General features: G+C 41.7%; 1 protein-coding gene across 6 annotated transcripts in view; it reads right to left on the reverse strand.

The window, feature by feature from the left end:
- The window catches only part of LOC127571220 (diacylglycerol kinase beta), a 450,652-nt gene that overhangs the window by 5,751 nt on the left and 426,410 nt on the right, over positions 1 to 18,491 (reverse strand). For all 6 annotated transcript variants that reach the window (XM_052017450.1, XM_052017424.1, XM_052017441.1 and 3 more), the window contains one exon: positions 1,389 to 1,509. In XM_052017450.1, the coding sequence (XP_051873410.1) occupies positions 1,389 to 1,509 (121 nt within the window). The remainder of the gene's footprint in view (positions 1 to 1,388; positions 1,510 to 18,491) is intronic.

The raw sequence follows: 18,491 nt of genomic DNA on the forward strand, positions 1-18,491 counted from the left end.
GTCCCTTCAAGGCATGCACAAACATTAAATGTGCCAGCCTTTAGAGGGGAATACACATGATTCCTTTTGTGGGCCAAACATGTCTGTAACCTTGTGACCTCTACTGCTGCTTGGTTTCCCTTGTGCAAGCTCCTAGTCATCAACGGTGTGAGGGGATATGTCAGGCCATGAAGTTACAAAATGTAGTGGACCCTAATTTATCTACTTATTGATTCTGAGCTTCTGGATTAGTTCACATTCAGAACCTGTCCCACTTAAGTCAATGAGAGTGGGACAAAACACTGGGGTCTTTGATGTGAAGATGGGATCTCATCTCCTCAAAGACTCTGCTGTTAGCACTCCTACTAATAACGTCATGGACAGAAGGTTCTATGACAAGTACATTGGTGGGGACAAGGGCAAATAATTTCTTCCTGTGTGTTGACTTTCCTACCATCTGCTGCAGTCTTAGTTTAGAACCTTTATCCTACAACATGTGGGTAGTTTGATCAATAATCATGCTACTGAGCCTGAAATATCAAAGTTGATTATTGATGATCGCCAGGACCTCTCCTTTCCAACTTCATGGTGGATCTCTCCTGCTAGTTGAATAGGATATACCCAGAGATGGTAATAGAGTCTTGAATGTTGGCTGAGGGTCTAAATCTGAGAATGACTAAATCTGGCTGTTCCTGACCAGGTGTGGAGTTTGAATATTCTCCTTTTGCCTCTGGATGTTTCTGTCCAGTGCTCCGGTTTCTTTCCACATCCCAAAGCTGGCAGGTTAACTGGCAACTGTAAATTAGATTGTTGGGCATCTGAGAGAGGAGTACAGGGAAATAACGAAAAGGGGAATGGGACCAATGCGATTTGTTCTGCTGGGAGCCAGCCTGGAGCAATGGGCTGAAGGGCAACCTCCTGTGTCCTAGTAAGTAAATTTAAGTGCATATTCCCAGATATTCCTGAGGAGTACTTTTTACCTTTTGTAATTCCATGTGGCTAAGTCAATGCTGGGTGTGCAGTTTAATTATTACTTTTCCTGCTTGTATGATATAACTGAGAGAACATGATAAAGGACAAGTAAAAGTCAATCTCACATAATTTGTCAAAAATCAATGTGTGTCAGATCTTCTTCCCCAAAGGACTTCAGTGAACCTGATGAGTTTTAATGACAGTCTGGTATTTTGCTGGTTGCCATGATCAGTACTAGCTTCTTATTACAGATTTAATTAACCAAATTGAAATTTTCCATCTGCTGTGGCAGGATCTGAACCTGCACCCTCATTCTATTATTCCAGGTGCCTCAGTTAAAAGTTCCCACTGAGTTGTGTGAAAGCTGCAATGGTATCAGTGGATCTGATCAATTTATCGCAGAAGTAATGAGTAAACAGATAGATTTGGATAGCTACCTGATGGTGACGCAAGAACACTGAGCCAGTCGCTTCCCGGCACTCTTCAGTCCAGTGTAAATCTGTCCCATCTCCATGGCACCTTCAAGGCCAACAACCTCAAGTAGCTGATCACTAAAGTCTGAATGAAATATAAAGGAAAACTCAGTTCTATTTGAAGGCAATGACTGTGACAGTCACATTGAAATACCACACTTCTATGCACATGCTGTGTAGAAGCAATAACAGCTTTTTTAGCAGTTGAAAAAAAAACTCCCTTCCAGCTGTGGCTTCCATTTTGCTCCCAGCAGGAAGCAATTTTATAACTGTTACATAAATCTTGAAGAATAAATCAAGCTTTTTCTGGAGTAATAATGATGCATTGAAATACTGCTCCTCCTGTGCCACAATGCACTGCGGCAGCAGCATCTGATGTCGTGCAGTAGTGTGATGTAGGGTCCTCTGTCCTGCATATTTGCTTGTGGAGAAGGCAAAATTGGTGGGATCATTACTCTAATTTTCAGCCTGAAGTAACCAGCTCAAAAGTAAAACAAAAATAGACAAGGAGAAACTGTTTCCACTGACAGGAGGGTTGGTAACCAGAGGCCGTAGACTTAAGATAATTGGCAAAAATACCAGAAATTGGAGGGGGGGGGGGGGGTGGTATAAGATGAGATTTTGTTTTGACATACTGTGTTATGATGATTTGGAATGCATTGCCTGAAAGGGTGGATAAAGTCGATTCAGCATTTACTTGAAAGGAATCTTGACATGAGGTAAGAGTGGGGGAGGTGAGAGGCAGAACTAATTCTATAGCTCTGTTAAAGAACTGGCACAGTCAAGATGCACAGAATGGTCTCCTATGCTAAAGGACAACTCAGGAGCCATTTTCTGCTTTAATTTCAGATTTTTAATTTTTTTAATGTACGTGGTTTCTACGCAGAAGGTGCACCTTTCAGTCAAAAGGACCAGATCGTTAACAAATCTAAACATGTGCTGTGACTTAACACATTACATTCAAGCAGCTGAGCAATGGTTCCAGGCCTTCGTTTGACGAAAGACGAATTGCAGTGGAAAATGTACAAGTAATTTGGTAGTTAGGGAATTGGAAAACTACAAGAAATTTTATTTTCTTGTCAATTCCAATAACAGGATAGCCTATTGTCTGCTCACGAAAGCTGTAAGTGTCATTTTATTCCTCTGTGAAGCTCAGATGTCTAAGGACAGGTGGAAGCTATTTTATTTATTAGTTTATTCATAGGATGTGGACATGGCCACATCCCATGAATAAACTAATAAATAAAATAGCAACATTTACTGTCCATCCCTAATTGCCTTTGAATTCAGGAGCCAGTAAAGAATTACACACATTGATGGGTTTGGAGTCGTACATAGGCCAGAATGTGTAAAGAGAGCAGATTTTCTCCCTCTCAAGGACAGCAATGAACCGAGTATTTTTTGACAGCAATCCAGTGGTTTCACGGTGACTGTTACTGAGACCAGATCTTTTCTTTAAATTCCCCAGCTCCCATTGGAGGATCCAGGTCAGTTGTCCAGAAGTCTGGCTGCTAGTTCAGTAAGTTAATCACCGCGCCACCCAGCCACTTTATCCTATTGTGATCGACCATGGTAAAGATAGAATTATCAAAACTGCTTTTATTGAAAAGTTATCTTTAAGGTCAGATACACAAAAGATTTGTCAAAATACAGTGACTTACAAAATGTTCTGAAAAATTAGAAAATTTAGTACTCTTAGTAGCAATGGCATTCCAGATATAAAAACTTGGATGGGAAAGTAGCCACTCTGATTCAACTTTAACTGATTCCATCAACCAGGATTGTACTTGCTGAATAAGCAGCTGCATACATTCTGCTTATCTGCAAAAAAAATACAGTTGGATCCTGATGAATATTTTCCAGGTATGGTACTATTGTTAAAGTTCTATGAAAACCATACTGCATTTTCCTGCAGAGTACCTGCCTCTTGCCGCTCACTCATACAATGTGTTCCAGGTTCTAACCACACTCTGGGTGGAAAAGTTTTTTCTGCAGATTCCCTCTAAACCTCTTAATGCTTGACCCATTTCCTTTAGCTTATGACACCTCTGCTGTGGGAGAAATGTCCTACTATCAACCCTATATACGTGCCTCATAATTTTGTTTCCCTCTATCAGGTCCCTTCTCACTGCCTCCACTTCAAGAAAAACAAACCTAGTCCCTCCTCATAATTGAAATGCAACTTCCTGGTGAATCTCCTCTGCAATCACACCCTACTATAGTGTGGCAACCAGAATTATACACAGTACTGCAGCTGTAAAAAGTTGTACCATAACCTCCCTGTTCTTGTATCCTATGCCCTGACTAATGAAGACAAATAACCCGCATGCCTTCCTCATCACCTTACCTACCTGTGCTGCCAATTTCAGGGATCCTTAGACTTGTACACCCAAGGTCTCTCTGTTACTCAATACTCCTTATGACCCTACAATTCAATGTGTACATATTAACCTTACTGGCCCACCCAATGTCCATCACCTTGCACTCATGAGGATTACATTGCTCTGCCCATCTTACCAACTGATCAATATCATCTTATAGCCCATGACTATCCTTCTCGATATCAACTACACTGCTAATTTTTGTGTCATCTGTAAACTTATGCCTCCTGCCTTCATAATCAAATAATTAGGGGTCCCAGCACTGATCCCTGTGATCCACCATTGGTCACAGGCTTCCAATCACAAAAACAACCTTCCACCATCACCCTCTGCTTCCTATTACCAAACCAATTTTGGGTCCAATTTAGCCAACTTGCCTTGGACACCGTGGGCTCAAACCTTTTTTTAACCAATTTCCCATGTGGGACCTTGTCAAAAGCCTTACTAAGATCCATATAGACCACATCAACTGCATTGCCCTCATCAGTACATTTTGTTATCCTTTCAAAAAAAATTCAATCAAATTAGTCAGACAGGATTTTCCCCTAGAAAGCCATGTTAACTGTCTTTGGTTAATCCTGCCCCTCAGAATTGTTTCCAATAACTTCTCTGTCACTGATGTAAGACTCACAGGCCTCTAATTACCTTGCTTACCTCTGTTGCCCTTTTTGAATAAAGGTGCCATATTTGCTGTCCTCTAGTCATCTGACACCTCATCTATGCCCCGGTGAAAATTTAAAAATCTCCTTCAGGTCTCCAGCAGTTTCCTCCCACTGCAGCCTGGTATACATCTCACTGGACCCAGGGGATTTCTCCACTTTGAGGCATCCAAAACCTTTGTAATGATAACATTTCTAAAATTTTACTGAATTCTCCAACTACAATGTCCTTCTCCTTAGTGAATGCAGATGTAAAGTATTCACTTATGACCTCATCTAAGTCCTCTGGCTCCACACAAGGATTGACATTTTGGTCTCTAATGGGCCCTACTCCTTCCCAGGTTACCCTCTTGCCCTTAATATACTTAGGGATTTTTTTAACCATGTTCACCAGTAACATTTCATGCCCTCTCTTTGCCCTCCCAATTTCCTTGGTATGTAATCCCCAACACTTCCTTTACTCCTGAGATGTACGAGAGCTTCGGGTTCCTTGGCGTAAATATCATCAACAATTTGTACTGATTCAGCCACGTTGATGCTATGTCCAAGAAAGAACACCAGTGTCACTACTTCTTTAGAAGGCTAAAGAAATTCAGCATGTTCATGATGAATATTACCAATTTTTATGGATGCATCACGGCTTGGTATAGCAACTGCTCTGCCCAAGACCGTAAGAAATTTCAGAGTTGCGAATGCAGCCAGTCCATCACTCAAACCAGCCTCTCCTCCATTGACTCCTGTCTACACTTCCCGCTGCCACAGGAAAGCAACCAACATCACCAAGAACCCCTCCCACCCCGATCATTTTCTCCTCTTCCCTCTCCCTTTGGGCAGAAGATACAAAAGCTTGAAAGCATGTACTGCCAGACTCAAGGACAGCTTCTATCATGCTGTTATCAAACTCTTGAATGGACCTCTCATTTTGCTAAAGATGAATTCTTGACCTCTCAATCTACTTTGTCACGGCCCTTGCACTTTCTCTGTGGCTGCTGCATTATATTCTGTATTCAGTTTTCTTTTTACTACCTGAATGGACTTGGGTATGGCATGATCTGCCTGGATGGCATGCAAACAGAAGTTTTTCAATTGTATCTTGGGACATGTGACAATGATAAGTCAATACCAATACCAAAGTCTTGGTTCTCCATATCTGCCATATACTTTCATTTGCAAAATACAGATTTCCAGCAGCTGCATTCTCTTGTGTCTTCGTCACTTACTTTCTTTTTCTTTATCCAGCTCTTGCCATCCAGGATTCCTCGAACAAGCTATTCTTTCACTCTTATGGGAACACATTGCCCCTGAACTCTCATTATTTCACTGAGTGTCTCCCACATGTTGAATGTATAAATTTTCCCCCAGTCTACTTTTGTCGGGACCTTTCTTATGATATTGCAAATGACCTTCCTCCAGCTTAGAACCTTAGTTTCTGGACCATCCTTATCCCTTTCTATGAAACTTTTTGAAAATAGTGGCCAGTATCTCCAAAATGTTCGCTGGCTGATCATTCAACCACCTGCCCAGCTACATTCCCTAAGACTAGGTCCAGAACTGTCCATTCTCTTTATTTCTATGTACTTGCTCAAAAAGAACTCTTGGATGCACTTTAAAAATTCCACCCCCAGTAAAGTGACTTCCCCCTCTTTGTTACTAAGCCCTGCCCATATGGCTTCATTTATTTTTTTCCTTATATTAATACATCAGTGGTATTCACTTCAAATGCTCCATAATGGAGAAAGCTTCTTCTGAATATCAGATGTACATTCATGGTCCTAATTTTGGACTGCAACTCAGTGCAAACATCTACAGTAAAAACTTACAATCACATCACTTGATTAAAAGCTCTCGGGTCACCTCATTGTCTACACTTAGCTGTAAAATAATTACAACTAAACTTCAGCATCTACTGACACTTGCGCCCAAAATTATGACACTATTCTTGCAGGTCTGTTCTGGGGAAGGGAGGAAAGGGAAGATAGGAAAGGGAAGATAGGAAGAGGAAGGAAACAAAATGATAGAGGAGGGGAAACTGAGGATGTGGGAGTCCCAGTACGGAGCTGAGCAGGGTGGTGAGAGGGAATGGATGGGAAGCAGAGGGGGCAAAGAAAATGGAATGGAGGGAAGGGAGAAGGGGATTGAATGGCTAGTTGGAGGGAGACATTGCCAAAGGCACCATGTTGAATGGGATGCTCCTTTTTAAATGGAAATCTAACTCTGATGACCAAATTAATTGAACTTTAACTTGGAGCAATTCACCTTGGGAAACAAAACATCTGTAAGATATATTGACCTTGCCTGCCACCACAAATATTTCCAGTATTCTAGAAAGGAATACATTCACTCTATCATAAGGATGCTGAATAAAAACTCAGTTGTTGCTTTCCTTCACAATAAAACCCAAATCCTACACCAGCTGGACGAGGTGAAAGAGAAGTAGGGCTGTTACACTTCAAGTTATGACTAAGTGATATCACAAGAGCTTCTGCCTGTTAGTCCACAGCCACTATACCCTCCACCCAGACAAACCCACCCTACTACACCACAGTGTTCACAACATCTCCTCACAGGTTAAAACTTACGCTTGGAGCCACAGCTATAAATCTTCACGTGCAGTATGCGTTATCTGTAACCTTCTTGCAAAGTGCTATTACTTAGAACACCAGTTGTCAACTTTCTCATGTCCCAAAAGAATCAACCCTATGGTCATAAGGCAAGTGGAAGTCTTTCCATACCTCAGCCGGTAGCCCTTTTTTATGTGCAAGTTTAACACTGACTGATGTCACACTATTCAACCAGAGAAGGCATCACAGCTAGGTCTAATTCTGTACCCATTTGAAGTCCAGAGTGTCAAGTTTCCTGATAAAGTTACTTTATTAAAATCATAAATAGAAACACCAGCTGGCTGTTCACCTTAGTGGAACTGGGGCCAGTTGTGCTAACTGAATTGTTAGGGTTTAAACTGAATCAGCACAGATTGGGAATTGAACTTGGTGTTTTTATTGCAATATGATTTCGAGCCAGACAACTTAGAGTCTTTATCCATGGGGCTTTCAGGGAACTTAAGTTGGAAGTCAATAACTTTCGGTATCTTAATTAGTATAATTCCAAGGCTTTTTTTTCCCGCAGTATTGGACATGGTCAAATAACTTAAATCTTTTTTTTGGTGGGGGGATTTGGAGCTGCATTCTGTTTGCCATCTAACATAAAAATATTACTGTGTCATGGCACAGCTCCAACATCATGTGACAGAGTAGAGGAGAAATTATTGCACCCGCACCAAGGTACCAAAAACCCCTCAGTGGCTACTGAAATGCCAGTCCAGGGTTAAATGCATTATAGAATTTGGTGCCTAGCAGCTCTGCTGCCAGACGTTGAGGACCACATGACCTATCTCACTTTGCGGACAGAACACAATCTAAAAGAGAGTACATTCAAACAAAAAAATTGGGGTGGGTTAGGCGGATGTGGCGAAGGTAAATTATTTGTTGAATCACACAGACAGGATGCATCTCCTCTTGTATTGCAAGACATCTCAAGTAACTTAAACATGCATTGGATTACTTTCAAAATTCATTATTTGTTGCAGAGGCTATTTTACACATAGTAACATCCCATAAACAAGAAATGAGATGAATGGCCAGCTTTTGACAATTGCTGGGGGGGGGGGGGGGGGGGGGAGGTATTTTTAGCGAGGCCAATAAAACAAATCATTCTTCTGTGCCACAAGATGTTTAACGATTTCAAATATTCAGATGGTGATTGTCCTCTATATTTGAATTTCGTTTGAGGGGTAACAGATTTTAGACGTGATGTTTAGGAGGTAGTGTGGAGGAGTTAAAATTAATGTCAAAATTTACAATCAAGAATATAACTGCAAATAAATGCAGTAAGAATTCAGGGGAAACATCTCCACCCAAAGATGGGTGAGAATGTAGAATTTTCCACCACTTGGAGTAATTGAGACAGAGATGCATTTTAGAGGAAACTGGGTAAGCGCAGAAGGAAGAAGGAATAGTTAATTATAGAAGGAAGTATAAATACCAGCACAGAGTTGTTGGGCTGAATGGCTGTAATTTCTATGCAATGACTTTTTCCTTCCATGACATAGTCTATTTTAATCAGCTATTTACTGTGTAATTTAGTGAGCCACCAAAGTACCAAAAAATATTGCAGCACTGCCTCAGTGGCCACTGAAATGCCAGTCCAGGTTAAATGCATTATTGAATGCATATTGACAGAAGTCGATTGTTACTCTGGAATAGAAGCAGGCTAGACTTTTCAATTATCAAGACTCTCTTGCGATACTGCATTTGTTGAGTGCTGCAGTTATTTTGTGGTTAAACTTAAAACCACCTGAACTGCTGCTGCAAACAGCTTATCAGAGACAGACTTGGGAATCTAAACAAGACACCCATTCAGGTTATGCCAAGTGTATTAGTCAGGAACCAAATATTTACTTTCTTGACTCTTTTAGGAAATAAATGGTCAAGTATTTTAATGCAATGTCAGAACTTGATAAAAGGACGAATTTGCTAAAATCAGACCAAGTTTCTAATACCACTTTTAGCCCATTATCCATTTCACCATCTTTTCCTCTTCCTCTTCCCAGCTCTCTGAAAGATTGACTCTTTTCAATGGTGGGGCTGGATTTCTTGTCATTCAGCCAAATGGTCATTTCTTACATGGGAGGCTTGACCGTGTTGGCAACCTATTTGACATTACAATTGTGCCTGTTCCTGTCCTCCTCAAATGCTCACAGATGTATACCTACAGCAGGGGAGGTGCTGGATTTCATTCAGGAGCACAAACTCTACTTGATAATCCCTTTGTTAATCCAGGGCACCGGTCAATTGTAACTGCATAGGCCAATGCCCAGGATAAGAACTGGTTTATGGCTTATCTGTTCCCAAGATACTTCCAGTGGACCATTTGGATTTTTGTTCTAAAAACGTTCGGAGGCAAAGTAGCTAATACCAAAATTATTCATAACTTGTTCATACTAAATAGAGGCAATTGTAATTAGTAGTGATTCTACAAGCTGTTTGAATCTTAGTACAGTCTTTAATTTTCAAGAAGAAACCTAGCTCCCCTTCCCTCAGCAACTCTTTGATGCAGATTGCTTTTAAACTACAGTGAAACTCCCCGTGAAACCAGCTTTTATACTTTGCTCGAGATGGAACCTTGTAACACTGTTGGCATCTTGTAGAATCTTGGTTCCATATGTGGCAATAACCTGAGGCGTAACAAGCCTGGGGCATTAACAGCTGATGGTCATATTTGCCAAGAATTCATGAATGAGAAACAGGATGCAGTGCTGCTGGAGGTGGCATAATGAAGAGTGAACACAGAGAGAGACTAAAAAAAACATACGCACCAGCAGTTATTTTGTTGGAATGGTTCATTCACTGTGTTGAACTTGAGCAATTTAGCTTCATGCAACACAGTGTGCTCAGAAAAATCAAGACCCGAGTCTATTGTGGAGAAAGAGAATGAAAGGGTAATCAGTGGTTTAGGTGAGGGGTTCTTGGTGTGCCTGGCCTTTTGGAAATTGTTATAGTATCATTCTTCACAGCTCTACTCTGGCCCATTTCCATAACTCTGCCATCATATTCACCTGAGCTATTTTCCCCTGTCTGGAGGTCCAGTGTATAATGCATCCCTCCTCCTCCCGCTTCTGTTTGGGAATGGTTGCAGAGCATGCTTAGAGTCCGGAGGGGAGAGACAGAGTAGACACAATTGTTTTTTCTCCCCCTGACAAGACCGTTGACATAATTTGTCAAAAGATCTTGTCGCTGGATAGTTGTGAGGAAGCAAGGCTCCCCTGTGCAATCCTTCAAATGCACTCAAAGCTGTGATGGGGGAAGAAGCAGTCACCAACCTTCTCCTGAAATATCCCTCTGTGTAGGAATGGAGAGAGGTCCATTGGTATCTGACCCAGTGTTCCGCAGGTTGTTTCAGGGAGGTAATACTGAGATGGGCATCAGTTGCTGCTGGAAGACCACCAATTTGGTGGAGGAGACCCTGTGGTGTGTCTGCAACTACAGGTCTTAGAGCAAAAGGAACACACACACGCAAGATGTTATCCATGCAAATGATCAATGGAGGAAGCCTACCCGTAATGCCACTGTCACTAAACCTCCTTTATATACAATGTGCAAGAGGATGTAACACATGTGGTCCCTTCAAAGCAAAAATGAAAATGCTCAGTTTAAATCTGTAAAGGACAAATTTAATTTATGGGCCTGAACACTGGAATTTCTGGTGGTGGGGCTGCCCATTGGTGGGGAAAAGAAGACTTGAATTCATACGACGCCTGTCACATCCCTTTAGAACATTCCACTGTGCTTTACAGCCAATGAAGTGGCTTTGCAGTTCTGACAATGTTGTAACGCAGGAATGACCGCGATGCATCTCCCCACAGCATGCTGTTCTTTAATATGGATTTAGCAGTTCTACAGACAAGGATAAATACAAATTGAGCAAGTTTCCGACTGCAGCAGCAGTTCCAAAACACACCAGTTATTTAAACATGCTTAATGTTTATGTCAGCTCATATGCAGCCACACTCATCCATGCTTTTGTTGCCACTGAACTCAAATATTCCAGTACTTGCTCATTTGCCTTCAACATAGGATCCTGTTTGACTCATCAAGCCTGTGCCAGTTCTCAGAGCAACTCCATCAGTTGCAACCCCCTTCCACTTATTTCCCTGTAACCTCCTCGTTCTGATATGCCCAGCAACTCCCCTCGACTCCCAGTGTTAGATGCAATTTACAGTAGCCAATTAACCTAACAACCAACATGGCCTAGGCAAGTGGGAGGAAATCAGAGCTCCTAGGGGAAACCCAGGTGATCACAGGGAGGACATGCAAACTCCACACAGACAGTACAGGAAATCAAGATTGAATCTGGATTGCTGGGCCTTTCAACTGGTGCTTGTATTCTAAATTGGACCTTGTCTCATTCACTCATCAATTTTCTGTCCCATATTGGCTACCAGTCTGGCAATGGCTCTACTTCAAAATTCCCATCCTTGTTTTCAAGTCCCTCATGGCCCCTGAGTCTATTACCAATTAGCTTAAAATCTTATGAGATCACTGCACTCCTGCACATCTCTTCTGCTGCCTAAGCTCTGGAACTTCCCCCCTTGACCTTGGGTGCTGGAGTTTGCACATTTTCCCTGCGACTGTGTGAATTTCCTCCTTTGGTTGCCTGCCATGTCCCAAAGGGGTACTGCTAGGTTAATTGGCTACTGTAAATTATCTCAAGTGGAGGTAAGTGGCAAAGAACCAAAGAGCCAAGGAATCAATGTAGGCATGTGAGAGGGACTTAGTTGCAGGGCCACAGGGGAATAGGATGAGGAGGAATGGGACTGTTGGAATTGCTCTGCTGGCAGTTGGCTTGGGCTCAATGGACCGAATGGCTGCCACCTACATCGTAATAAGAAGTATGTTAATCTTTCAGCCTTTTTCCCAGTAAAATCCAGTGAATTAATTATCTTTTTAACAGCATGTGTTATGCTTGAACTACTGAACCAAAGACACATCTAACTCTAGAGATTGTTAAATATCCCCTGTACTATGTGAAGACGAGCAGGGAGTCACTTCAGTGTCCTGGAAGATATCCTCCTGAGGCATCACTAACAGTTGTTCATACATCTGGGTTCCTGTATGTAGGATCTTACTGTGTGAAAACTGGTTGCTGTGTTTGTCTACCCAACAATAGTAAATGCATATTGAGAGTACTTCACTCACGTTAAGTGCCTTTTGATGCCATAAGAATCTGATAGGATGCAAAGTGTCAGCTGTGGCTCTGTTGGTAGAATCTCTCATTGAAAGATCTTGGGTTCAATCGCAGTTTGGAGACTTGAGATCAAAAATTTAGGAAGCACACCTATAGGTTACAACATATTTTGGGATGGATGACTTAACAGCACAGTACAAAGGGAGTGCTGAAAAAGGTGTAGAAAACACAAAAACAGAGCTCAGATTTCCTGTTCAGGTGGCTATTAAAGGCCCCATGGCAGTACTGAAAGTGGAGAGTACTTCCACTGTCCCTCAATACCAAAAAGGCAGATTGATTAGTCATTATGTGGAAGACATTATTGGCCCAGTTTGGCTTTTGTGCTTGCCCATATAAAAACATACTACCCTCCAAAAATAATTGTTTTTTGAAACGACCCATTGACTTGCTGAAATGCCATATTAAGTAAAATAGCTCTTATTCTCTTTTGTGAGAGAGGCTGGAAGTCCAGTTAAAGTTGACAGGGGATATACGCTGCCTGATTTTACTTGTGATAGTGGAGGAGGAAGGTCTTCACAGTAATGCAAGAGCCAGCTTCTACTTCGAATAGCAGACCTGTTCCATGGCAGAGTGTTGGACGTAACAAAATTTGGCAGAGATTTTTCCCCTCTTACATTCTAAGGATTTGGTGAAGGTATCATAGTGTTTGGGTGTTAGGACTTTTGTGTGACTAGACAAACGTATTATGCTTGTAAAGGCTCAACTGAAGTGGTTCTTTCCTTCTATTCACATTATGGCCTCAGTTGGCTCAGGAAGGCAAATCTTTGGATTGCTGGGCATAGCAGGATAATGGGCCAAGTGCTGGAAGATGAGATTAATAGAGATGGGTGCCCACAGGGAGGCATGGATGTAATGGGCTGAATGGCCTGTTTCCATACTGTATGACCCTATGACTTCAGTGGGAGGGTGCTTTTACAAACTTAAGGGAAAAGGTAAAGTTCAGAAGGTCCATCAAGACATGAATGATTTTGGGACACTGTGTAAAGAAACATTCAAATCTCAGTAACCACAAACTCTTGGGAAAGGGAAAATGAAGCAGAAACTTGGGGATTTTAAAAACGACAACAAAATCAGGAACATTCCTCTCTGAGTCCTCAGACTTGCAACTAATTTATAAGATTAAATGACTATGCTTTCATTTACTGCTAGATTATTTAGCATTGTTTGTGATTTCTGTCCAAAACAAGAGGCTGTCCATCTTCAAGAATCAAGATGTGCCACATATGATTGCAATCTATCCATCACAATAAACTTAGATTTGCATTGTCCTTTCATGCAATAAAATCTTCCAAAAAGTGGTAACCAAAAATTGGGCCAAAGAGGTAAGTTTTAAACAGCTTCTTAAAGAAGCAGAAAGAAATATGGAGGCAAGGGGTTTAGAACATAGAACAGTACAGCACAATACAGGCCCTTTGGCCCATAATGTTGTGCCGACCTTTAAACCTCTCCTAGTACTATCTAACACCTTCCTCCCACATATCCCTCTATTTTAAATTCCTCCATATGCTTATTTAGTAATCTCTTGAATTTGATCAATGTATCTGCCTCCACCACCACCCTAGGCAGTGCATTCCATGCACCAACCACTCTCTGGGTAAATACCTTCCTTTACTATCTCCCTTGAACTTTCCACCCATTACCTTAAAGCCATGCCCTCTTGTATTGAGCATTGATGCCCTGGGAAAGAGGTGCTGGCTGTCCACTCTATCTATTCCTCTTAATATTTTGTACACCTCTATCATGTCTCCCCTCATCCTCCATCTCTCCAAAGAGTACATCCCTAGCTCCCTTAGTCTCCTCATAATGCATACTCTCTAAACCAGGCAGCAGCCTGGTAAATCTCCTCTGCCTCCTTTCCAACATTTCCACATCCTTCCTATGAGGTGACCAGAACTGGACACAGTACTACAAGTGTGGTCTAACCAGAGTTTTATAGAGCTACATCATTACCTCGCGGCTCTTAAACTTGATCCCTCGACTTAAGAAAGCTAATACCCCATAAGCTTTCTTAACTACCCTATCCACCTGTGAGGCCACTTTCAGGGATCTGTGGATATGGACCCCCAGATCCCTCTGCTCCTCCACACTACCCAGAATCCTCCCATTAACTTTGTACTCTGTCTTGGAATTTGTCCTTCCAAAGTGTACCAGCTCACACTTCTCTGGATTGAACGCCATCTGCCACTTCTCAGCCCAGCTCTGCATCCTATCAATGTCCCTTTGCATTGTGTAGGTAATTGTGATTAATAAAATAATCCCAGAATTTAGAACCTGAACAAGGCACATCTACTAATAGTGCAGCAATAAAAATCAAAATTTAGAGAAAGTGGAGGGTTGCAGATTTGGAGGAGGCTAAAGAGATTATGAGAGCTGAAGATATGGTGGCAGGGACAAGGAAGTGGAATTTTAGACAGGTTCAATGGAAGTTGGTGAGCACATAGCTGAGGGGTGAACAGGATTGTGTAACCGAGGGTATGGGGAGCAGAATGTGGATATGGAGGGGTTGAAATGAGAGACCGATCAGGAGAGCATTGCATTTGTTGAGTCTAGAAGCAACAAAAGAATGGATAAGTGTTTCAGCAGCAAATTAGCCCAAGTAGGGACAGCGATGGGCAATTTTATGGAACTGGAAGAGGACAGTCTTGATGGTGCATACCAACAGAACAATCACCAACACCCAGCCAATTTCTGCTTTTGTATAGCTGAGAAACATGACTTAATCCTCTCATACCAAAGGTATTTATCTACTCAGATGAAATCCAGCCTTTTCATAATTTTAGATCTCTCTGTCAGATATTCTTTGGGTTTGTATTACTTGAAAGGATATAGATCAATGTATTTTAGCCTACCTAATATTTATGGTTCTTCAAACTGAGAATTAATATATGGCATTCTTCTAAATCTTTTCCATTGTACCGCCAACCATGTGCAGGAAACAAAACTAAGATGTAATCTTACAAATGTCTACATGACTCTTTTTACTCTGCAAATTATCTATAAGTCTTTCAGAATCACAGAATTAGACAGGAAGATCCATCACCAGAGACCATTAAGGCCACTATGACTTTACTGGCTCTTCGTAAGAGCTGTTCAGTTGTCTCTCTCCCCTAGTCTTTACCCATAGCCCTGAATAAAAATGTTCAGTCTTCATATCGTTTCTGGTTCTTTTGCAAATTATGTTAGATCGGTGTCCTCTGGTTTCTGACCTTTATCTGTGAAAAAAACTGTTTCTTCTTAGTTACTCTGTCTACACTCTTGATGATTTTAAGTCTTGTGTCAAATATTCTCTTAATCTTCTCTCCTCTAAGGAAAACAACTGCAGTTTTTATTTTAATAGTCTCTTAATGTAAATGAAATCCAATATCCCTGATACCATTGCTGTAGATCACCTCTGTATCCCCTCCGAGGTCTTTACATACTTCCTGAAGTGTAATGGCAAAATTAACCATAATAATCTAGCTGGACTCCAACCAGTATTTTATATGGGTATAGCTTAACTTCTTTGCTTTAGTATTTTATGCTCCTCATTTATTACGCCAAAGAACACAAATGAGTTGATCATCAGTCTTACCAACTTGTCCTACTTCCTTCAAATATTTGCATTACTAGTACGTACAGCCCCAGGTCTTTTACTGTCATCCCCTTTAAAATTGACAACAGAGTTAAAATTATATTGCCTCATTCTTTCCTTCAAAGGGAATTACTTTACACTTGTCTGCATTAAATTTTGTCTATACCATCCATTTAGAACATTACAGCACAGCACAGTACAGGCCCTTCAGCCCACGATGTTGTGCCGACATTTTATCCTGCTTTAATATCTATCTAACCTTTCCCTCCCACATAGCTCCCCATTTCTCTTTTATTCATATGTCTATCTAAGAGTCTCTTAAATGTCCCTAATGTATCTGCCCCCACAACCTCTGCCGGCAGTGCGTTCCACACACCACTACTCTCTATAAAAAAAACTTACCCTTGTACCTTTCTCCAGTCACCTTAAAATTATGCCCCCTTGTGTTAGCCATTTTGCCCTGGGAAAAAAGTCTCTGACTGTCCACTGGATCAATGTCTCTTATATCTTGTACACCTCTATCAACTCACCTTTCATCCTCCTTCTCTCCAAAGAGAAAAGCCCTAGATCACTCAACCTATCCTCATAAGACATGTTCTCCAATCCAGGCAGCATCCTGGTAAATCTCTTCTACACCCTCTCTAAAGCTTCCACATCCTGCTATAATGAGGCAACTAGAAACTGAACAGAATACTCCAAGTGTGGTCCTAACCAGAGTTCTACAGAGCTGCAACAATACCTCGTGGCTCTTGAATTCAATACCCTGACTAATGAAGGCCAACGCACCATACACCTTCTTAGCAACCCTAATGACCTATAGAGATCTATGGACGTGGACCCCAAGATCCCTCTGTTCCTCCGCACTGCTAACAGCCCTACCATTAGCCTTGTATCTTGCCTTCAAATTTGATCTTCCAAAGTGTATCACTTCACACTTTTCCGGGTTGAACTCAATCTGCCACTTCTCAGCCCAGGTCTACATCCTATCAATGTCCTGTTGTAATCTACAGCAACCTTCTACACTATCCACAATGCCACCAACCTTTGTGTCATCAACAAACTTACTAATCCACCCTTCCACATCCTCATCCAAGTCATTTATAAAAATCACAAAGAGCAGAGGTCCCAGAATGCCTGCAGAATGCCACTGGTCACTGACCTCCAGGCAGAATACGCTCCATCTACCACCACCCTCTGTCTTCCATAGGCGAGCCAATTCTGAATCCACACAGCCAAGTTTCCCTGGATCCCATGCCTCCTGACTTTCTGAATGAACGTTCCATGAGGAACTTTATCAAACACCTTACTAAAATCCATGTACACCACATCCACTGCTCTACCTTCATCAATGTGCTTTGTCACATCTTCAAAGAATTCATTCAGGCTCATGAGGCATGACCTGCCCCTCACAAAGCCATGCTGACTGTCCCTAATCAGCCTATGCTTCTCCAAATGCCCATAAATCCTGTCTCCAAGAATCTTCTCTAGTAATTTGCCCACCACTGAAGTAAGACTCACTGGTCTGTAATTCCCAGAGTTATCCCTACTCCCTTTCTTAAACGAAGGAACAACATTTGCCACCCTCCAATCATCTGGCACTACTCCTGTCGCCGGTGAGGACACAAAGATTTTTGCCAAAGGTGCAGCAATCTCTTCCCTAGCTTCCCATAATAAGCTTGGATATATCCCGTCCGGCCCCGGTGACTTACCTAGCCTAATGTTTTTCAAGTTCCAGCACATCCTCTTTCCTCACGTCGACGTGCCCTAGCCTATCAGCCTGTTGTACGCCATCCTCACAAACGTCATGGTCTCTCTCACTGGTGAATGCTGAAGCAAAGTATTCACTAAGGACCTCTTCCGGGGAAGTTCACCAGGCTTTCTGTCTTCCTGAAGTCTGTACTATCCTCCCCACTGTTCACTGTACTTGACTGAAAACTTTTAAATTATTTCCTGTGCACTTAAGTCCAATGCATTAATATATCAAAATATATCATACCATCATCTGCATTACCCCATCAATGCTTTCTGTTAGTTCATCAAGAAGAGTCAAAGTTGTATAGCACAGAACTGGGGCCTTCAGCAGACCACATCCATGCCAACCTTTTTGCCCATCTACGTGAATCCCATTTGCCTGCAGTAGGACTGTATCCTCCTATGCTTTGCCTATCTGTCTAAATGTCTCTTAAACATTGTAACTGTATCTGATACCAGCTGTACTGTGGCAGCTGAGAAGGTTGAGGCAAATATAGAAGTTAAAGTGAGGAAGTCCAGTGGGTGGGACAGGGAGCGAGGAAAGTATTTTTCTTAGTACCACCAATTTTTACTGGGACTAACATCCCAAAGTTTTCTTCACCATCAATGTTGAAGTGATTGGCCTCTGGTTGCTGGACTTTTCCCAATTCTTTTTGTTTGGAAAAAAGTGCCAGATTGCCCACAGTTACCTCCCCAACTTTCCTTGGCAACCTATTACAGTTCAATTTATGTTTGTAGACTTATAAAATGTGTTTCATAAAGCACCATATAAAGTGTTAGAAATATTGAAGTCTGTGGGATTTAACAAGAGTGGCTCCCTGGATATAACATTGACCAATAGACAGAATGCAAGTAGTATTATGCAGCTCTGGCTTTACTTTTCTAGTTTGAACACTGCCAA

The sequence above is a fragment of the Pristis pectinata genome, chromosome 1 (genome assembly GCF_009764475.1).
Source record: "Pristis pectinata isolate sPriPec2 chromosome 1, sPriPec2.1.pri, whole genome shotgun sequence".
NCBI lineage: Eukaryota > Metazoa > Chordata > Chondrichthyes > Rhinopristiformes > Pristidae > Pristis > Pristis pectinata.